This window comes from Rhea pennata, chromosome Z (assembly GCF_028389875.1).
Source record: "Rhea pennata isolate bPtePen1 chromosome Z, bPtePen1.pri, whole genome shotgun sequence".
Taxonomy (NCBI): domain Eukaryota; kingdom Metazoa; phylum Chordata; class Aves; order Rheiformes; family Rheidae; genus Rhea; species Rhea pennata.
The window spans coordinates 3,738,562-3,762,043 of NC_084702.1; the positions used below are offsets into that span (position 1 = coordinate 3,738,562).

The 23,482-nt window shown below is 40.5% G+C and overlaps 1 protein-coding gene across 3 annotated transcripts in view; it reads right to left on the bottom strand.

The window, feature by feature from the left end:
• Positions 1-418: 418 nt before the first annotated feature.
• MOB3B (MOB kinase activator 3B) overlaps positions 419-23,482 on the bottom strand; it is an 84,552-nt gene continuing 61,488 nt past the window's right edge. The window contains exons 3-4 of one of the 3 annotated variants that reach the window (XM_062600156.1): positions 17,184-17,386; positions 745-865 (exon numbers count right to left, since the gene is read on the bottom strand). In XM_062600156.1, coding sequence (XP_062456140.1) covers positions 836-865; positions 17,184-17,386 — 233 coding nt within the window. In that variant the 3' untranslated portion in view covers positions 745-835. Of the gene's footprint in view, positions 866-17,183; positions 17,387-23,482 lie in introns of all 3 variants that reach the window. The other 2 variants (XM_062600154.1, XR_009961214.1) reach the window with 2 other exon arrangements.

The window sequence follows — 23,482 nt, forward strand, 5'->3', positions numbered from 1 at the left end:
AACAGCGCAGTGCACTTTATAAGGTATTTCAGGAGGATGCTGACTATAGCTTTTTTTCCTTTCTTTCTTCTGTAGTGTAGAGATACTGAGATTTTCTGTCAGTCACAGTAGTAAGAATTCAGAGAGAAACCACCAACATTGCAGAGATAAATCTAGATCCCAATTAACGTAACTGAGATCAGAATCTGTCCCACTGCCAACCAGTCAAGAATCAAAATGAAGTACAAATGGTCAGCTAGAGGACACAACTTTGTGCCTGAAAATAGAAGGCTCTCTGGCATTTGGGAATGCTGACAAGGCCTGGTGAGAGGCAGGGGGACACAAAAGTCTCCAAGTTTTCTGTCCAGTGTGTCTTAGTTTTTCACTGTACATGGAAACAGTGCACGTTACCAAGAAACAAAACAAAAAGAGAACAGTATGGCAGCTAACAAAACAGTTTCATTTCAAAACAATAAATCTGGAGATCAGCCTAGGAACCCGAATTTCAGTAAAGCCCTAGCAGCAGGAACATGATATGTCATCATAGGTTGCTAAAGAGGGTCTCATCCCTAGCGGAGGAGCTAAAGCTTACACAAAGCTGATTCTTTTTTGCAGTAATCCATGTCACTCAAATGAGGTTCACAGCAGCACAGTCCGGGTTAATAACATTGACAGTGGTGAGAAGCATCAGTGAAAGTAACTGTGGTTCTCAGCTTTCTTCCTTCTCAGCTTTTTCTCAGCTCCCATTACCTTCCCACAGTTTACAAAGCAGGTTCAGTTCACCAAGGCAATCTTGTCCTTAAGTTCTGCTTTAAGAAGGAAAGTGAATTTAGCTTTTCTTTCAGTGGATAGCTTTTTAGTGACACATCCTGGTTGTCATCTCTCTCTGTAAAACAAGAAGAGGGAATTAAAAAACAAAGGGCATTCATTGTAAAATGTGGAAACATGCCTTTTTCATTACCATTTCTGCCTCTCTGCAAACTTATGTAGTGTCATATGCCATCACGCTTCTGATTTTTCTGTCATTTTCAAGGACAATGAACATAACTGGGAATTAGAAGGAAGCATATTATTTTTGACAACTTTAATGCCTTATTAATTCCCTAGTCATGTCAGGCAAATGGTGTGGCATCCTGCATAAAAGAAATAAATCACCTACCTCTGTGATGCAAGAAACAATTTGATGTAAGAAAAGGAGTTCCAAATGTTGCCACTGAACTCATACCTAAGAGGAAACATGCAGATACCTTCTTTATCTAGTTATTTCCATCTACACATGAACAGATATGGTAAATCTTCTCCAAGGCTTTATAAGAACTGCAGAGTTTGTCTCTAGGATGGGGTCTGGGACCATTCACAGACTCCATTGGTATCAACTGAAGTTATAAGATGATCATGGAAAGGGTTTCCTGACTGTCTTGTATCTATATTTTATCCTGTATTTAACTGATCATTTTTTTATCTAATACATAGAATTGTAGAGACATTTTTCCCCCTTTTGGAGCTTTAATTCATTTTTATTCTTAGTTGTTTCATAAGCTTCCATAGCATTAGCTGTTATTTTGCTGTTATAATGTAACAGAATGGAACGGTATCATTTGTGGCCATTATAAAGGCAATGTTAATTAGTACAGTAATCTATATTCTCTACAGTAATCCACACAAGAATCTGAAATCTTATTTTCTTATAGGTGACAAGGGTGAATGCTAGTGGAAAAACGTTCCCCTTTTCCCTTAAATCTTATTTTCTTTTTTTTCCCTTTTTTTTAAGCAGCTGCAATAAGGATTATCTCTTTAGAGCAAGAAACATCAAACACAGCACAATTCAGTGTACTGTTGGATGGTTTTTGCACACAAGTAGATACAAAATGCTCACCCCTCTTCTTACTCTGAGAGATCAGCAAAACAACTATGCAAGGAAATGCTAACAAATAACTCTCTAGTACTCAACCTCATGAGAATGAGTTCTAAACCACTGAGACACTGAGAAGCTGGTAAAATCCATCAGCACTCCGTTTTGTTTAAGCCTCAGGAAGCTCTTGCAAGGCGGAGGCGGGTGGAGGAACAGGAGCAGCGAGTGGATGGATCGCAGGCCCCAGCACCACCCTTACAGACAAGGCCTGGCACCATTTCCAAAGTTCATTTTCCTAGGCAAGATTCTCAAGAGCAGTCCTCTCCTGATGGGTTTGCACTCTGAGCGGTCTCCACAGGATGGTGCTAGACTTTTGGCTATGGAGGGAGGATGCATGCACACTGCAGAAACAGGGACTGCCACTTGTTCATCTTCTTCCTCAGGAAAATACGCCTCAGAGAGAAATGAACTAAAATATGTTGAGGAAGGGAGGACTCCTTGCCAAAGTCTATGTTTTCTTCCCAGTTTTTGACTAGTTCTTTTATTTTCTCATCCGAAGAATGACTAGATGCTAATGTGTCCCAAGGCAATGTTAATCTCTGCAGTCCCTTAAATTTCAGTACTTGGTGTCTACACATCAGCAGTGTACACCCCATGACCAAGCTGACAGATCTATGAGATGAAATAGAACCACTTCTTTCTGCAGCTCTTGCTGCACTGCTACTTGTAGTCAGCCAGTAATAGCTTACGTTGTTAGGAAAACAGTACGAGGATAATGCAGACAGTATCAGTGTCTCAGTAAAGCTGGCCATTCTCTCAGGAGCAGTGGAAGGCAAACTGCCTCCCAGTAAAATAACAAAACATCACAAATAACAAATTCATTATGCAAAATCTCTTTCAATTCTTAACTCAAGGAAAAATGTTATAGGAGATTAGACAAAAACATTCAGGCAAAGAGTAAGCACTTAAATTATCTACACACAAGATGTAAACTAGACTACTTTAAAGCAATTGTAGTCAGAGTATGTGTCTGAAGTATTTCAGCATCAATAAAGTGAAGCTGTGAGTGTTTCATTGCCAAAGTGTCATTGAGTTTGAGCCTACAATGCCATCTCAGCTATTTTTTGCCAAGACAGAAGGTATCTTTTATAGCAGCATAAATTCTCCCCAATCTGTCTCACCCTTCATATCTGGAGTATTTTGGGTTCATGATATATTCATGATATACCTGGAATATTTTGTGCTCATGATACCTTCCATCCACTGCCTCCCGCTTTATTCTTCTGTTGCTAAGCTCTACCTCTCCCAGTATCAAGACTGCTGGAAATGGCTCTGCAGTTTTTTCTCTGCTTCCACTTAAAAGAGCTTTTAGTTCCAACACCTGCTTGACTTTGGTTTTGAAAATGTTCACTGAAGTCATAAAGTCAGAATATGCATAAAATTTTTCTATGTGGACTCATATTGTTATCTGTAAATGAAGAATACAGAAACACATAAACATGGCCACACTGCACTCCTATAGGTACGTGCACAAGCTTTTACTGATTTCAGCAAAGGACAAGGAACTAGAAACATTTTTTAAGACCATGATCCACAGAACAGTGAATTGGCATGTGCTTTGTGAGACTGACTTTCTACTTTTAGTTGTTTTTAAAGGAATTTTCAACAGGGAAGAGAAATAAACAGTAAATGATTTCTCATGGGGACTTGTAATTATGAAGTTGGCAAGGAAAGTTAGTTTCAGACAAAATTCAGAGAGGAAAAGTTATATCTAAAGAGTTCCCTTGAACTTCTCTGTCGGGCAGCAGTACATTGCATTCTCTATGAAACAACACCTATTGCTTGGTATTTCAGAGAGAAAAGTGTATTTACTTGCCAATCTGTTCCACTGAGATAATTATTCTTAAAAATCAATCATTCACTCTTCTCAAGAGTCTGCTAGCAAGTCTCACACTGGTTCTGACAGGCACTAGAGACTGTTACTAGGTAAAGAGGCTGAACTTGGTCACCTGATGGCACATGGCTGCTGCTGCTCCATGTCCCCAGGTCCTTCCTGTAGCAAGGCTGAGAAGGTATTCCTGGCAGGCACACATATCAACACACATATATAATACATATATACCTGGCTGCCACACAGATGAACACAAACAGACAAACCCAGCACTCACACAAACACAAATAGCACCAACAGCCTCATCCTGTTCCCCTCTCTGACTGGTCTGGAGGAAGGTCCGTTAGTAGGACATACACATATATATACATATGTACAACGTGGATCCCTTCAGCACCTGGGTGTAGAGCCTCAGACCACCTTGTTGCCATTCCCAGATTCCCTGTCTCCTCAGTCACTGGCATCTGGACATGCAACTGCCCCAGGGTTGCAGCCCCACTCCAGCTGGTGGTTCAGACCCCATCTCTACTCTACAGCACTACACTACTACTCTACATCTACTCATTGCTACAGTCACACACACACACACACACACACACACACACACACACACACACACACACACACAGACTTGATCTGTCCAGCAGCTGACCTTGAATATGCAGTCCATCAAGTAACTGGTCCTATACCCTTCCTCTTCCAGCTGCCCCTGTTCTAGACACATACACACACACACACACGGGTCTCAGTTGACCCTCAGTCCCCACAGTCTCTCCTTGGCAGTCACCTGGGACCTCCAGAGCCTCCAGCAGCCAATTCCCTTGGGCTCTTGCCCTCAGATATACACACACACCCCTGGTTCCCAGGTCAGTTCATCTATTCACTGGCCGGTCCAGCTTGGTGCTCACTAGCGACTGCACTCTGACCTGCATACCCACACTCACTCCCACTGCTGCCACCACACACACGCAGCCCCCACCCCCTGCTCTGGCTCCAGGTGCTGGCCTGCAGATCTCCACACACATGCACACAGAACAGAGAGTCCTTCTCTCAGGAAAACAGGTAGGTAGGAATTTAATAAGAGACAGGACAGACTGCGGTGATCAAGCATAGCGCATGATCAGACAAGAATACCCAGCATTTACAGATGACTGGCCCCTTTTATCCCCTTAGCTTCACACATTTGTTCCTCCTCACACCACCTAGCTCCTTCCTTTTTCCTGCCTTTGGTGCCCTAAACATTCCATAAGACGCCTTGTGCAACCCCCTAATGCTCCCCACAGCATCCTGCCCTGTGTCCCATGCCCCAGGCAGTGCCCTCAGTCTAACAGGTGCTGCAGGGAACTGCTGCCATTACTCATCTTCCTGCTTTCACACCCAGACCACGGGGCCGTTGCTCTGCTGAGACAGCCTTGGAGCAGCCGCCAGGGTGTCCATTTGGGTTCCCCTTCTCTTGCTCTCCTTTGTGGTTGTAGAGACGAGTTGTATCACACAACCTAATAAATCTAATACACAGTCCCACTCCGTTGAAATCAGAACAGAGGTCTCTCTGTAATCTCAAATGAGATTCATCTCACTGTTACAGTGGTGCTCAGCAGTTACACAGGCACTACCTTCAATAGGCTGAAAACCACATTGTCTTTATTCTCTTTTGAATCTGCATGGTTCTGTGCTTGTCTGTAACGTTATTGTTCATTTTAATTTGATAAAAAAGAGAGTATGTTCTTGACTACTAACTACCTATTAAAAGAAAATGGAGGTATTTCCCAAACAGAAGAAATAACAAACAGTTGTTGTTCGACTGTTCTAGCATGGCAAAACAACTAGATTTGCTGTTTCTTTGGCTCAAGGCACTACATACCTAGCCCCAAAGGGCTATTAGAAAATAAAGTATATAGACTAGGCAGGCAAATTAGGGAATGAGACAGAGAGAAACACACAGAGATACATACAAACATTTTTTAAAATATTTAAAACTTTAAAAATCTTTCTAGGTTGACTGAATGCCCCAGAACACAGTTAACAAAAGTTTTCAATAGCAAAGCCTGGGCTTAACTTCATGTATCTTTTGGAGTTGCACTTCCTCTAGAAAAGCAGTCACAAGAAATTCCAGAGTATTATTCTCTGTAACATCCTCCTACATAAGCTCAGGAAGTGTGGGTTAGACGAGTGGACAGTGAGGTGGATTGAGAACTGGCTGAAAGGCAGAGCTCAGAGGGTTGTCATCAGTGGCATGGAGTCTAGTGGGAGGTCTGCGGCTAGTGGCGTCCGCCAGGGCTCAGTACTGCCTCCCATCCTGTTCAACATCTTCATCCATGACCTGGATGAAGGGACAGAGTGCCTCCTCACCAAGTTTGCTGATGCTACCAAGCTGGGAGGAGTGGCTGATACACCAGAGGGCTGTGCTGCCATTCAGAGAGACCTGGACAGGCTGGAGAGCTGGACAGACAGGAACCTCCTGAGGTTCAACAAGGGCAAGTGCCGAGTCCTGCACCCAGGGAGAAATAACCCTAGGCACCAGTACAAGCTGGGGGCTGACCTTCTGGAGAGCAGCTCTGCAGAGAAGGACCTGGGCGTGCTGGTGTATGACAGTTGACTATGAGCGAGCAATGTGCCCTTCTGACCAGGAAGATCAGTGGTCTCCTTGGGTGCATTAGGAAGAGTGTTGCTAGAAGGTCGAGGGAGGTGATCCTGCCCTTCTCCTCAGCACTGGGGGGGCCACATCTCAAGTGCTGCATCCAGTTCTGGGCTCCCCAGGACAAGAGAGATGTGGAGCTACTGGAGAGAGTCCAGCGTAGGGCTACGAAGATGATTAGAGGGCTAGAGCATCTGCCCTATGAGGAAAGGCTGTGAGAGCTGGGCATCTTCAGCCTGGAGAAGAAGAGACTTATCAATGTGTATAAGTATCTGAAGGGAGGGTGTCAAGGGGATGGGTCCAGACTCTTTTCAGTTGCGCCAGGTGACAGGACAAGAGGCAATGGCACAAACTGAACCACAGGAAGTTCATCTTAATATGAGGAAGAACTCCTTTCCTGAGATGGTGACAGAGCACTAGAACCGGTTGCCCAGAGAGGTTGTGCAGTCTCCCTCTCTGGAGATATTCAAGGCCTGCCTGGATGCAGCCCCATTTAACATGCTCTAGGTGATGCTGCTTGAGCAGGAGATTTGGACTAGATGATCTCCAGAGGTCCCTTTCAGCCTTACTGATTCTATGATTCTATGATACTGCATTCAAACTTGTTGCTATTCTAAAGGCTGGATTGCACAATTAACTCAAAACAAATAAGTGCTATTCCCCATATTGCCACCAACCAGCCCCTAAGGAGAACTTTACACAGAATTGACTTCTAAGGAACCTGAAGAGAGACCATTTGTTATTCTTTGTCAAGTCCTTAAAGAACTTTCTCATTTGCTAAGTTACTCTAACCGGCACTTAATAAGCAACATGTTTAAACACTAGAGGATGGTTTATTTCCATGGTGTTTGAGATGTCACAGAAGGATGCATTCCTGGATATTTTCATGGAAGCACCTTTTCCCAGAACAGGGGAAAAAAATGCAACACAATTTTAAGAGTAATCAATCATTATTTCTCTGATGAATATCTATTCGCTTCCACTCTTTGCTGCTCCAATATGCATGTCAGACACATTCAGCTCACAGCTCTCCACCTAACAATTTCAGTTTCTGCTTTTCAGCTCCCACTAAATAAAGCAGAGAAAAAGGAAAAAAAAAATCAAACCGCTTACAGAGTTTGCGAGTAGCTGAAGAAATCCCTCTCTAACAGGACAAATCCATTTCTGCAGACTTCTGGATGAAATCTGAATGGAGTACCTGAAGAATGCATTTCCCAGTAAAGAACCATATTATTCTAAGAAAATGCCATTTTTACTCTTGCATGAGTCAAATACAGAGTGGACAAAACATAAGGCATAAAAAAAGATAAATGCATATTTGATGGGATTCACAGTCTGTCAAAAGCTGATGGGAAGGTGGGTGAAGTGAGATAAATGATTATAACGGCATGGTATAAAAATGAATAAACACTAGAAAAAAGAATAAATGCAATAATCACCTTCATAAAAACTAGGGCTGCTTTGAAGATTCAAATTCTTACTCAACTGCTCTACCCCTGTTGCATTTTCAGTTCTGCCAGTGCAGCATAACTGAGTTTGCCATTCTTCCCTCCTAGCTCCTGTTACTGCCAGTAGACAAACCATGTGATGGCATAATAAAGTTGTGTTTCAGTCCCTGATAACTGCTTCAAACCCTATAAGGGTCATAGCTTTTTCCTCTATGCTCTCACACAATGAAAAGAAAGCCTCACCCAGGGGGAATCCCATATATACACAGACATAACAAGACTTCAGAATCTCAGTGAGGTACCCACTAAGCTAATCCACAGCCTTTTAGTTGTTCAAATCAGAACCACAAAATAAGCCAATGAGCAAGTATAAGGTATAAAAGAATATTCATATTTCATACATAAATACAAATGATCATAACTTTCATTGCTGACTTTATCAAGAGGATTTCAAAAAATGACAAATATTCATCATGTGGACAAAACTTTTAGTATCTTGGTCACAAAAGAGGCTGTTTATTGTGGAATAATATAGATAAAGCAGTCCAAAAACCAGTGTTGCAGAACTTAGCTATATTTAGACAGCTAATAACCAGAATAGGAATGCTGAAGCAACACTAGTAACAGGTAAGTGATTTGCAAATTTACTCTCTTTTTTGTGCATTTTTAGTTGAGAGTCATGCTTTGAATCTACATACACAAATTTTCTCCAAAGTTATTTTTTCTTTTTTTTTCAGTTCTCTCTCTCTGTACAGTCATAGAAAAAATGACAGAATTGCTATCCAGTAAGTATATCGATCACTTGCGTATTCCTTGATTAGATTTCAGAACACCTTTTATTTGATTGACTCTCAATTATCTCAGTGAAGAAGACTAAATTAATCCCTCCCATAATCTGCTTGGCTTCAGGGTAGTTATTTTGAAGCTAAACATGGCCTGATGTTCAAAAAACTATAATAATCCTAGCTGATTACTCCTGAATTTGTATAGATTTTTGTAGAATGTAGGTAATACTTCTGTTTCTGCATGCAACCTCTTATCATTGATGACAAAGGGAGTTTATCAAGTTGCAGCAAGATCAGAAGATTACACTGCGAAATGCACACATCAGTAAGACTAAATTCAGGTAGACACACAGAACATATCTTTGATGACTGATTTGATTAAATATTGTCATATTCCAAAAATGTTCTTATGGCGTTCTCTTTCACCTATTTTTTTTCTTTGTCTGCAACTAACTGACTAGAAATCCTTCTGTGGCGGGTTGTGATGCATCTTGTTCAACTGACTTATAATTTGCTGCTCTTGGCACAGAGGTTATACAGAAAGAAAAAGCAAACAGTAGCACTACCATTGGTATGCACTTCATAGAGAGAAATTCCTCTTAACCTTAGCATCAATTTTTCCCAGACAGCACATGGGCAAGGGGTTAAGGCCAGTCCACACAGTGAAGCCTATATTCTTGCTGCTTGTGTTGCACTTGTTTTGAAAATACTACATTCTCCTCATCCAGTTCTGTTGCATCTTTCACTAACATAACACCAAAGGGAAAGAGCAAAGGACTTCAGAGAGGTTGGGAACGAGCCTTTCTTGCAGAGTATTTTCTCCTATTTAGGGGATTAATCATATCATCATAGAATGGTTAGGTTGGAAGGGACCTCTGGAGATCATCTAGTCCAACCCTCAGCATAGCCCTTATGGGGACTGAACCTGCGACCTTGGCATTAGCAGCACCATGCTCTAACCAGCTGAGCTAAACCTGCCCCCCTCTCCAATATACGCTGAAGAAAAATGCAAAAAAATGTGCTTTTCAATCGTGTTCCCAAGCAGCTGTAAATCTATTGACATAATCAAGGAACATCAGCCCTACCTAGCCAGCCCCAAGAATGGCCAAAGCTTGGTTAATTGGTCAAAGCTACTTTGGCCTCAAGAAAAAGTACTGATAGTCTGGGGGACTGACATTAATGTCTTATTGTAGTCTTGGCAAAGTAAGAAGAAGAAACTTTTCTCTCTCTTTCTCTCTCAAATATTCACCTGAGCATTGTTTGCCTAGAATACATCTAATAAGCTTACCTGAAACAGACAGGATTCTTGGAGAAACTCAAAAATGGAGATTTCCTGATCTGGTATCCTGAATCCCATGTGAGTCCCTCAATCCATGACTGGACTTGCACAGATTACTGCTGCAAGCCCAAGCTCCCATGTAAAGGTTCCTTCACTCTTGCCATGATTAGAGAAAGACTACTTTAATCCACAAAGTCACTTTAATCCACAGAAGTACAGACTTCTAGGAAAGATATAGTCACATTTCCTGCTTGCCCCATGTCCCCCAAACCACCAAATGCCTTGTTAGTATATTAGATTATGTATAACTGCTCAGGGAAGAGTCCTGGACAAAAATATCAGTTTTGGCTGTGCTAGTTTTCAGCTGATCATTACCTGGATCTGACTACGGTAATATAAAGGCTCCGACACAAAGAAGGAGAAAGAATCTGCAGCTGGAGGTGATAGGGAAGGCAGGACCATATTTTTCTGCTTTAGACTGCATTTATCTTGGCTTAACATGATGGTGGATTATACCTTAATTAATCATTTTTCCTTTTTTTTTTTTTTTTTTAAGGGTTATGGAAAGTATTGGCTGAAAGGCCTGGTGGGAGAAATATTTTCTATTCATAAACAATGCAGCACTTCTGATACCCTGGTTAAAAGTATATCTCTGGGAGAAAATGACTCTTCCATCTCTCATCGTAGTCTTCAGTTGTTCTGCTAACTGTGGCTACAAACTCATTGATAAATACATTCAGGGGATCCAGAGCACCCTACAAAAGCATTCAGAACAGCATATTATGTAATATTAATGTTGGTAAAAAAATAGTACATGAACATACCGCTTGAGACTGCAGGGCTAGATTTTTCTCTGAATTTTATAGGAAAATTCCACTGGCTGAAATGAATGTGCTCCAGATTCACATCAGTGTAATCAGGGCTGCATATCAGCTCTGCATCATAAAATGTAGGAAGGTAAAGATATGGCCATTACACAAACGTAATTGTGCAATTTCCTGAATATGTTTAACTTTTAAATTTCACTGTCACCTAGCTCATCATAGTGTTCTGCAATTCACATATAGTACTGCTTCATAGAAGAAAAAAAGAAAGAAAGAAAGAATTGGAGAGAGTTTAATGATCAGGTTAATGTAGAAGTTAACTTATCTCTTTACTTACTAGTCTGCCTGGATAAATACTAGAAATTCCATTCAGGAAAGAGAATTTTCTGTAGAGACGGAAAAGCTAATTTAGATGCTTACTTTTAAGCAGCACTATATATTAGATGAAAAAGCTTGGAATTGCTTGGAAAAAGCTTGGGATATTGGAAGTCCATTATGCTACTGTAAAGTCAAAGGAAGCTTTTACATTGCGAATAATGGGGTGGTAAAAAGACATTATTTCTGGTTATCCTGGATATTAACTCCATCCTGCTGGAGGCAATTACCAGCTTTTCCACTTTTTTATATATTCAGATCCACTGACTACCACTTCTAATCCCAATGGCATCCACTTGCAATCATAGCTGAACCTCAGTGCATCAGTATTCTTAGTATTTATCACAACTGCACACTTAAATAATACTCTTCTCTACTTTTTTCATCCAGGTGTAATTATTATTTTTTGTCCTCATAAAGCGAAGTATTTATAACAACCGGTTTATTAATTGGTTCTAAGGCATGGGAAGAAAAAAGACATCCAGAGAATATGCAATAGAAATTGACAGTTTCTATTGTATTTTACCCCTGTCCTCACTGGAGAATTTCACTATAACCACTAGCTTCTGAAGATATGTAGGAATCTGCTGGGGATCTGAATACTATTTTGCAATGAACTTTCAGAAATTTCCAAGAAAGCACAAAAGGTGCTTGGTGCTCTGTCGGAGGACAGTATATCTGTAAACACAAAACAGCACATACTGGTGTCTCTAGTCAATAGACTTGTGCCTTCTACACTACCTAGTTACTACAAGAGAAGCAAATGTATTCAAATCACATGAATCTTTCCTTCATGGTTGGCAGAGTCTCCCTTGGTCATCAGTTCCCGCGGCCCTTTAGTACAATAGGAACTCTTGACTGACACACAGTTTTGTAACTCTGTCCCTATGCAGAGTTGAAATACACTTGCTTTTACAACTGAAATTTTTTATTAGAACACAAGTTTCAAAGTACATATTGAATATATAACCTCTGCATAAATTCTCAGGCCCTCTACGACCTTGCACAGACTCACTAAGAAAGAACAAATACACATTTTGTCTTAGCTCTCCTTTTTAGGAGATACAACATGAGGTTACATAAATAAGTAATGTTCATTAACGAAAAAAGGAGGGAGGCCCATTTCTTCTGCAAAGAAAGATAAAATGAAGGCGCCTTAGGAACCTTATTCTTCAAATGAATTACACTATGCGCAGAGATCTAAATTTAACATTGACATCTCACCATGTTTTGGGGTGGATTTTTATTTTTTTTAACTAAGTCTCACAAGCACAAAGCATAGTGAATATGTAGGCCAGCTAAAATGAAGAAATTTAAAAATCAAAACAAGATACTGCAACACATCATGAACAAAACTGTGAAGCTGGGAGCAGGCAATATCACCTCCCTTTATATCACTGACAAACTGCTATCGGACAAAATGCTTTGCGCTGCTGTTCACACACTGATCTCTAAAGGTTCTGAATCATTTGGATCTAAAACGACTGACCATAAAGTACAGTTGCAGGATTCTTTGCGCTTCTCTCTCTGAGAGGCACCTTCCTGCTCAGAGGGAAGAAAAAAATCCTCTGTGATTTAATGCTCCTCTGGAACTATTTTTTTTGCTTTTCAGAAGTAATTTTTCCCTCCCCCCTCCCTCTCTTTTAGGAGGAAATGTTGCTCCACAGGTTTCACGACAGTATCTGCTGCAGCTGAGCTCGGACTGTAGCAGTGAACAGGCTCTGTAGTTACTGTGCCAAGTGGGGCACCTGAAAGTGCTCACCAGCTATTGCTGAAAAGACCCCCAGCACTCAGTGATGGGAAAGAGGAACTGTATTTCTTGCAACAGAGTTCCTTACCTCTGGGGAAATGGGGTCTGGGATCTGCTTCTGCATATAGCCAGAGGACACTTTAAGAAGCTGGATTCCTTTAAAGAGGGAATGCTGTACCTACAGCTGCACTTCATTCCTGCTCATTAGTTGTTATTTAATGGAATGAGAGTAACGGAGAGTTAGGCATATCAGGGAGGGTGCTCATCTGTCTTTAAAGGAAAAAGCTATTTAGGGTTACTTATGCTGTACTGAGGTAAAGAAATTAAAAAACTTGAAAAGGATTACATTGTATCGAATGCAGTAGCTTGCATTCCTTAAAAATAACAAGACCAATGGATGATCTGTCCCAATAAAATATATTAGCAGAGTTTGTCAAAACTACAAACAAGTACACCTTTCACAACTAGAGATGGTGCTTATGACTGCAAATATTGTGAACATTTTAACAGTGATGAACTGCTCTAAAAAATGGTTCAAAAGACAATCTGCTCTGAGAAAGAAAGGGAAGGCTAGGGTCCAGTTTAACAGACCACTAGCTTAATGTAAGCTTTTTGTTTATTCTATAGTGCTACAAAATGTAATAGTGTGATGCTTGCACATTTCCAGTTCTCACTGGAATTCCTAAGGGAATAGCAAATAAAATGAAAAAAAGACCTAATTAAACTATGCAGGAAGTTTAGTCCTCCCATTTTTTATACACACCAACAAGAAGGATTGAGCTTGCTACTGAAGGTCATTCTTAAACACGAGATGCCAATTTTGGGCTCATGTTACAATCATGTAAGACCATCAATAGTAAGTTCTACTTTTATTATAGTTTTATTTGGTGGCATCAGAGTACCGAATTCAGTATTTTCATACTTTTGTCAAAGGCTAAGTATTATCATATTCGATTCAAGAAAACTGATGAGAGCTATTTATTTACACTGTGAAGGGTAGGAAAGCCACAGCAAAACTGGAAACAGAATGAAAGGTTTAAACCACCAGATTGCATATAACTTATATACTGCTTATAATTCTTACTTTGTAGAAGATGCATTGTAACAGGCACAAATTTGGGGTGTAAGGAGGTGCTCTATGTTGGGCAGGGACAGCCCCAAGGTACTGTGTCTGTGGGTGAACCACACTGGACCAGAAGGACTGCAGCTCATGGAAGAGCCATGCCAGAGCAAAGGAGGAGTAATCAGCAAGGAGCTGCAGAAAGAAACCACTGTGCACATGTCCCCAACCTCCTGCATGGCCTGACACCTCACTAAAGGGATTGGGAGGGACTGCGTGTAACCTGCTGCAGAAACAAGGAGAGCTAAGACCAGGATGGGGAGGGGGAGGTTGCTGACTGAAGCTAAGCCTGGGAAAGGGGAGGAAGGATGTTTCTTCCCCAAGGGTTTTACTATTTGTCTTTTTTTTCTTATTACCTGAATCAATAGTCAAAAGGTTGTGTTAATTGGCATAAATTACGTAACATTCCCTAAACTGAAGCCATTTCACCCAAAACATGTCTATGATGTGCATGTTTTCTAGGCTGCCATTTGAACAGTAAATTCTGTTCAAATTATATGAAGCTATATGCAGCTATATGAAGATGTGAACTACATATTATTATCTTAAATATATATTAGGTATCCTTATTATTATATATTAGATATTAACTAACAAGTTTGGATTCATGAATATTTAAAGCACCATGTATAAGAGGTCATCCATGTGCAGTGAAGGTGTGGTAGACATAACAGATATCATGCAGCTAGATAATTTTTGTCCACTGAAAGGCGCTCAGAAGTGAATTAAGGTGAACTGCTGCTAGTGGAGAATAAAATCAGCTGCACAGGGAGCCAGTACAAAACAGAGGCCACATCTTAAATCCACATCATAATTTATTTCCTAATAGCCTACCCATGGAGACAAGCATTACAGGTCTTCTGAGAGATATTATGGGGTAAACTGCCTTGGCTGCCTGTTAACTGTTGGGAAGGGCAGGTATGTTTTCACACTTCCTTTTTTCCCCCAAACTAACTAACTGGCTGTGTGTGCCTTGGGACCACCCGCAGAGTCAGTGAGTGTGCCAACTTGGGGGCTTTTTTTCCTTCAAACAAAATAGCTCTACAAAATCTCACAGATCTGTTAATTTAAGGTAGCCTTCAGGATGGGGCAAGGATAAGCAGCATTTTAAACTACAGTCTCCACTTTAATTGATCAAATGCAAATTAAGTAACTCCCTAAGGAGAAGCAAGGGAAAAAAAGTGTTTGATCCATTTGATTCATTTGATTTTATAACTGCTGCACTGAGTTGCAGAAGGCCAATAAGATCTACTATTAACAAAGAGCCTAAGTCTTCCTAGCAGGCTAAGAGTATTCATCCAGTGCCTGCTTCCCCAGTTACTCTCCCTTCTTGAAGGTACATTGATATATCAGTTGCCTTCATCCTTATTAAATCATATGCCAGTCTGTTTATTTAATTAGCTCTTAGACCATTTTCCAATTAAGGAAAATAATGTGGGCTTATTTCCTTCCATGGTGATCCTGGCAAGGCATAGGTTGTTCTCAGTATTATATCAACAATCGAGATTATTTGTCATGTCTGCTTTTGTTTGGCAACTCCCTCCCTGCCTTGCTGAAGACAAAAGTACAGACATATGTTTTTCTGCATCTCTGTACTGCTGACAAATGCCCAAGTTAAGGAAAGGAAGATGGAGGAAGCTTGCTGAGCTGGAAGCTCCTCAGTGTAGGTAGCAGAGTTTTCTGGAAGTCCTTGAATCGCAGTTCATAATACTATGTCCTGTGATGATACCAAGAGTCATTTTATGAAGGAAGGGAATGCTGGGGTGCAAGGGGAGTGCACTCACCAGTTGGAGTGCATTCCTAACTTGCACTGCAGTTACACATGGGTAACTCCTGAGCCACTCTGGCCCAAATCCTTAGTCTCTCTGCTTAGTGCAGGAATACTGTTAACCAGTAGCTGTGGCAATAGGTCATCCTTAGACTCTCTGTATTCCAAGAGGGGCAAGAATATTTAAATTCTTCTCTTTCTATCCCTGAGATATCCTCCCCTGCAAGCTGTTTGAGACATAGCCAAAGCATTCAACAGCTACAGCTAAGCTCAAATCACTGCTGTGGCAGGGGAGTTCTCTTTCATAGGGCCTGGTCTATCCCTTAGGACACATTTAGATATCATTTAAGTTATCCTGTCTCAAAACAGTCATGGATACACCGAAAGTTATCAATGCACACCAAATGCAGTGTCTTTCAGCAGGCCCTCCTGTGAACTGCTGCAAACAAGACCCTCTATTTTGTCTCGCTCTACAGGCTTTGCTTCAATGAACATAAGCACAATGTGTACACATCCCCTGCAACAGCCAGTGGTTCCTGTGCAAGTATAGGCAAATGTTACCTTGCTACACATTCAGAAACGTCTCAGACCAACCGTGCTATATATCTCCTTTCAATGTAGATTTATCTAGAATGACTTCAAAAATAATAATAAAAAAAATCCTGATGGTTTTAGCACTTCAACAATATGTTGTAGGACACAATATTTTCCAAGCTCTGATCTGTGCAGAAATGTAGCCCTGATCTCTTCTAAAATTGCCTATATGGCCACAGCGAGAGTTTGTTGGTAAATTACTTTCTGAATTGTCTGTCATTTCTATATTTTTATTTTATTTGCATTTGCAAGGAAAAGCAAATCTGTTTCCAATTCTGAAGTCTTATTTTTTGAAACAGTAAGTTTTGATCTACCCCAGACCAAAGGGAAGTGTCTAGTTTTGTTAAGCTGTTAATTGTCTGAACCTTTCTCTCTTCTAATTTGTCTAACTTAGCATACTCTGGATCTATCACACTCAATACTTTCACAAACGCTTACTTTAAGATTAAAAAAAATAAAACTCAGCGAACCCTTACACAAGTCATTGTCCCTTTCATATGCATCCAAGTCTTACGTACATTCAAGTCATTGCTCTGAGTACCACACTGTTACTAACTCATGAAAGAAGATAGTGAAAAATTAAACATATATATAGTACAGGAAACAGCATAAGAAAAGTGAACTTCTGTTTTCAAACATCAGCATTTTTCATTCTGTACTTTTCCTTTCAAAATACATTGCACTCTTTCTGTTAAGCCTGCTGAGTGTCTCGCTGCAGCGGATGGGACAAGTCTATGGACAGAGGTAAGATTTTCCCCTTTTGACTTGCCTAAATTCAATCATGAATCATCTTTCCAGTAGAAACCCACTGCAGCAAATATGGGAAAGACAGTGAAGGCAGGAGGAAGATTTCCCAGAGCTTTCCCCCAGACTTCACACTTACCAAAGGCTCTAGTTCTTTGCGGTCTATGAGACTGAGCTCTGTCACAAAATAATAAAAGTGCTTGTAACAGGTATTGACATGGGCCTCAGCCCCCATAAGGATGATGCGGTCAAAGTGATGAATGTAGACATGAACAAATACCCGAAAAAGCCGGCAAAGTATCTTCTTGCAGATCTGAAGGAAATTCTTTGGAAAGGGAACACCTGTGAACAGAGAAGGCAGGGCTGTCATAACTATACTGTCACTCCACCCTGCCCCCGCAAGACAACGATCACGGAATGAAGCACCCCTTTGTGATTACAAAGTAGGTTATGAGTTCCTAGGCCACCTTTCCAATTTAGAAGTTCACTTAATGCACACATTTATCTTACTCCTGGCACCATTAAAAGCAACCAAATACTTAATCACTCTAATGGATAAAGACCAAAAGGTACCAGTCTTTTTAGTCCTTAACTAATGTAGTGGAGGAACAGCTATGTTGCAATGTTCAGAAATGTGATTTTCACAGCAGTGCACACTATCTCCTTAAAGCAAATGGCTTTTCATCCTAGGATGGTTGTTCTCCACGCAGTTTCAGACACAGCCCTTCCTAGAAGTAATACATTGTCTCCTGACCATCTGTTTCAGAATGGTACTTTCATAATATCAAATTTAATAAAGAACACAGATTCAAGGATAGATCCATTTGCTTACATCTTCCTCCCACTTATATGTTCCCTTTTCACTGCTGTTCAAGAGAAAAGCTCTTGTAGAGCCACAGGTATAGCTCTTCCAACACAGCTTAGAAGTTAAACCACTTTGCACTTCAAGACTCCAAAGCAGCAGCAAGAGCAACACGTGGGAGTAAACAGCACCGTAAGTGGTATCCATCAATGTAGCATCAACAGTGCGTCCAAAATCTCATTTCATTAAAGACTGATCTTACATGGCATTGTATACATTTGTGCATCACTGAGCTTCCAGAAAAATTGAAGGTTTTACCTCTTTCTGTGATCGTGCCCTGGACACGGCTGTCCCTGAAACTCCATTGCCAAACTATTTTCTTGCTCATTCCCTTGATTTTCTGCTTGTCTTTCATATTTTAGGGAGATCTGAGCCTACTATTTTACAGAGATATCATCCACTGGTCATGGCTTTGCTTCAACTGGTGTTGTCCTGCCTCTGCTAAAGAATCCCAAAACATGATACAAGTTGGCTCTGTAACAAAACTCAATACTAGATGAATGTTCAGAAGAACGGCACTTCGTGCCATCACAGAAAGTCCTGCTTGGCTTCAAAGTGAAACTCTAAGGCTCTTTCACATGTCTTTGTACCAGCAATATATTTGCTAATATGTCCTGTAAGGCATTTCACACATGTAGCAGCACCTGTGAAACAGTGGTGGGCTCACAGGACAGCAGTTGCTTCCATTCCACGTGCTTGTAGAAGGGGTACTGACTACCAATTGATTTGTGATAGCAAAATTAAATAATGACATTTAAAGAAAAAAAAACCCACCATTTAAAATATCTGGTGAAGTAGGATACTCACCAGTAGCTCAATGAAGAAACTAAAAACACCCTAACTGGGAAAACTGTTACAGCTGTCTTCCCATTAAGCACAGTTTTAACTGTTCCCCTCTCTCAGAGATAGTTGTGTTCAGCCCACCAAATCTCCCTAGCTACGATCCATCAACACTCACACAAAGTCACAAAACTAGAGTCTGGTGTGATCCAGTTGTGGATGGCAAGGAAACTAGCTTCGTGTTACACTTGCAGCACTACCAGCACTCTCAAGTTCATCACCAATCTCAAACTGCTTGGTACATTCTTAAACGGTTAGCTCCTTTGTCAGACGTAAACATGAAGATCTTAACTCCAGAGAGGTTGTGGAGTCTTCTTCTCTGGAGATATTCAAGGCGCACCGGGATGCAACCCTATCTAACATGCTCTAGGTGACCCTTCTGAGCAGAGAGGTTGCACTACATGATCTCCAGAGGTCCCTTCCAACCTTACTGATTCTATGATTCTATGATTCTAACTATCATTTTAGTAAAATTCCTAGCCATAATAACTGCAGGAGAAAAAGAGCTTGAAAATGTGACACAACTGCAACTCAGGGGCTCAGAAAACCAAAAATATCTCAAACTATAGGCACCGCTCCTATAAAAATGAGTTTCACTGTTAATGGTGTCATGGCCTCCAGAAACCTAGCTCATACTCGCAGCAAGAAATATATTTATTATTTGCAGGAAGAAGATGAAGATAATAAATCAGCATTCTCACAAACATTCTGATTTTCAAATCTTAATCCTCTCTCAAAAACTGCTTAATACCCATTGGAGACTGGTGAATAAAGGGGTAAATTTGTGTAAAATTGGGTATAGTTTCACTCAGGGAGATTTGAGGACATACAGCAAGAATTTCCACACTGAAATCAGAGCTTTGATTACAGAATACATTAGCTATCCATCACAGCCGTAATCAGTTCACATCCCACCAGCATACACATGCCCCTTTATCTGGGCAAGTAATTACCACGCACAGACACTGCTGACATGAATGTCACTGTGTCTGTTAACACACAAGTTACAAACATACAAGTAGGGAAGTGTATCAGATGCTCAGACCTACCCTGACACTGGTCAGACCATTCAGAGGCACCCCGTTCTGACTGCATCTATGTGTGGGCCTAAGGAAAAACTATGTTCTGGCCCAGTTAATCCAAATCTTTTGTCAGTTATCTGGAAGAACTCCTCAAAGTAAAATGAAATAACTTTTTAAAATGTAGACGTGATAGCATATACACAGTACAAAACTCGTATACACAGAACTCTTGCAGATTCCAGGCTGCAATAAACCTTGGATTAAAAGTCTGGGTGTATTAAATAAAGGCAAAACACAGCCACCAAATAGGTCTGATGGTCTTTCTCTCACGCATCTACTGAGTAGTCACGAAGTCCATGGGAAAAGGCAGAACTATTATACAGTTAATTCTTGAAATTCAGATCACCACACATGATACAGAAGATGTAGAAACTGAGAAGGATGGATAAGACTGGAGGGCAGGATGCTTTCTTCCCGCTTGTTTGTGCTGAAGAGTTGCTTATTGTACCTTGAATTGCACCTACATTGGCCATTGCTGAGGTGAGGACACAGTAGGGAAGCGGCTACACACCTTATTTTTATTGTCTGTACTGTGTTCATTGGCAGCAAATTCTTATGATGTAATTTCAAGCAGTTTTAAAGATGTCTTAAAAATCTGCAGTGCAGCCCTTCTTCCTCCCAAGGCACAAATTAGGGACTGGAGATCTGGATCTATCAAATCACAGTTTCTCCATCTCCTTGAAAATTGTTCACTTTTGACTGTCACATCCATTTTTAGAAATTAGTTGATCTCAATGCAACAGGTGAAAATCTAAGGTCACAGAGGAGCAGGTCTAGACACTCAAGCTTTGAACTGAGGCATCTCTAAGTACGGGAAGCAACAAGAGGTGCAACTGTCCTGGCAATATACAAACCAACTCCCCTCCCCCCCCCAAAAAAAAAAAAAAAAATTTAGTCACCCCCCTGGATTACTGAAAGTTATTGTTGTTATTTCCCATGGCAAAATAAATACAGTAGGTTAAAAAATATAACACAAACCTCATTTAGGTGCCTGTTAGCCAGGAGGATCTGGCTGCCTGTTTCAGCCAGCAGAGTGTGACTGAACTCAGGAATGATAACAGCAGCTGCCTGCTTTACATTTTTGTAAAAGTAAAATTTGTAAAGTTTAAAAATACAGTGAATAAATTTTCTAAGTCTTAAAAGAGGAGGGAAGCAAGGAGGGAAGCTAGTTCACAGAACTAAGAAACAAATTCTCTATGGTACTGTATTTTCTGATCCAGATCAGACATATCCCAAAATGGAGAATAATTAGCTTCACTTCCACTGGGCTCAGTGACTTGTGATTGTTACCACACTCCGCAAATAAATGAAGAACTTGTACTCCAGTACAAATAAGCTGAATAAATTACACTGACAAAGGGAAATTAATCCTTTACCTCTTTGGAGCTCCTGTTCCCATGGTTTTAAGACCCACAGTTATGGGTATTAAAAGAGCAAAGGGCATAGAACACTGTTCTTGCTGTGCGTGAAGCCTGAAAGGTTTTTAGATGTGTTGTGCATTCAGTTTGAGGACATGTAAATAACTGCTGAAAAATAAAAAGCCAATGCAAAACAGCCTAAGGCACATAAATTTACAGTGTTCCCACTGTTCCTTACGTGCATTTAATTTTCACATGAACTGTATAGCTTTGTTCAGCATTGTGGAAATTCTCCAGCCTTGCAAAGCTATCTCTATTTCATTTAGTTTGATTCTTAAGTGAACAGTGAAACAGCGTTGCTATCACAGAGTTATCAGCGGGCACTTCAAAATCCATTTTCATATCAAATGACTCTGATTACTCTCTCCTTTTTGCAAGGTTGTTTGCCAACTGACATGGAGTCTTAAATAGCTAAAATGTGTCTGCTTCTACTGTAGAAAATAATTGATAACTTGTGCAGTGGATTAGTGATCTGATGTGGTCTAGTGGTCAACCTCAATCTACAGGTGAAGCATACAGAGAGGACTGTAGCAATAATTTAAACATACACTGCTGCTGCTCTTTGTACTCAAAATTAGACAGGGAAGATGGTAGGAACACTGTTCTGAAGTGCCATCATTTTAAATATTCTACTGTTACAATGGATTGAATTCAAGGTTATGGCATCAGAATTTAAAAAATCAGAGTGAAATTGTTCTGGATTTACGTTCTATGGTCAGAATTTGGCCTAATGTTTTGTTCTCACTGCAATTGCTATTGTCATATGTAAATCAAGCAGATAATGTAATCATTACCAGTGATTCCTGTGAACTGGCAAGGTTAGAATTAGGTCCCTGACTTGGTAGAGTCTTTTCTCATTCCTTCCTACTCCCTTTGCCTTCAACTCTTCAAAATCCACTTTTGACATGAAGCCCAAATTTGATACTTTCTGTCCTGGAACTTTGTGGTTAAATAAATAAATAAAGTGGTGGAAGAGAAAAAAAGTCCAAATACTTATTTACATTTTGAATTATTTTTCAAAATGAAATAAATTTCCAAGAATAGGACTGTCTAAATATCAGCAGAATGATACTGTAGCAAAAATAAATGTTTAAAAATACCAACTTAGATTTCTGAGTTACAGCCATTAAAAGGCAAAGAAATACAAAGATGATGGTAGAATTTTTGAGCTAGCTGCCAGCTGTTAAAGAAGTATTTCTGGATAAGTGAATTTGCTCTAATGCAGCTGCAGGCTGAGTCCCAGTACTGCTGTATGACAGAGGAGTGACAGAAGGATCCTTTCTGCCAATCTGGAGTTCAGAACAGCTCCTGATTATGTCCTAAGAACATGCCAAGTTACGCAAACAGCTCTCAGGCATTCCAGGCACACAGTACAAGCTCCTCTACCTCAGTGTTATATGTGCAATTCTGAAGCAATTCAGTGGGAAACCGATGGGTATAGCAGCAGACACAGCAAATCTGGAAGAGAAGAAAATGTTCGCACAGCATGTGACTATACTCACACCACTCTGGAGTACAAGCTGTACTTGACAGTGTTAACAGAAGGCTATAAGGAGGTGGTTCCTTCTCCTCCACCTGTAGAAAAGCTGCACCAGCATACCTTGGTAACAGATGCACCAGAAGAACATGAAAGGGCAATCACTTTGTTTTATATTCCCTCTCACCTACCCACACTCCTGAGCCCTTTTTGCTACTGGGAGAGTCTTCCATTCAGCAACTTGTAATAAAAACTAAGGCTTCTCCTCCTTCATCCTTCCACTTCACTAGATGTAAAATCAGATACTGTTTTGGGAAAGCTGAGGCAAACGCTTTATTTTAAGACTTTCTACCACATTAAGGGAAAACAGAGGGATTTTCCCCTTTTCCAAAACAGACTTATTCCATAGATCCATACAAGTTATAGACTTCATTCCTTACACCACTTTAATTTGCTAACAGCTGTTCTCCTCCTGTGTCTGACTGACAAATCTCATTGATCTGTTATCAAATAGACATATCACACAGTGCTAACAAAGTCAGTGGCTCTGTGAGTCTGTTAGTTTAAACCACAGAGATATTTTAATGCCATGGTCAAAGAGGTTCTGTCTGAAACAACAACCGCTCTTTGTCTAATCCCATAAAAATAGTTTACTAAGAGAGAAACTAAGAGAGTAAAGATGCAAAAATAGGTGGGTGAAGGGGGCTAACTAAGGCTCTGGGATGAGTAAGACAGGTAAAAAGTTGTTTCATTGAAAGA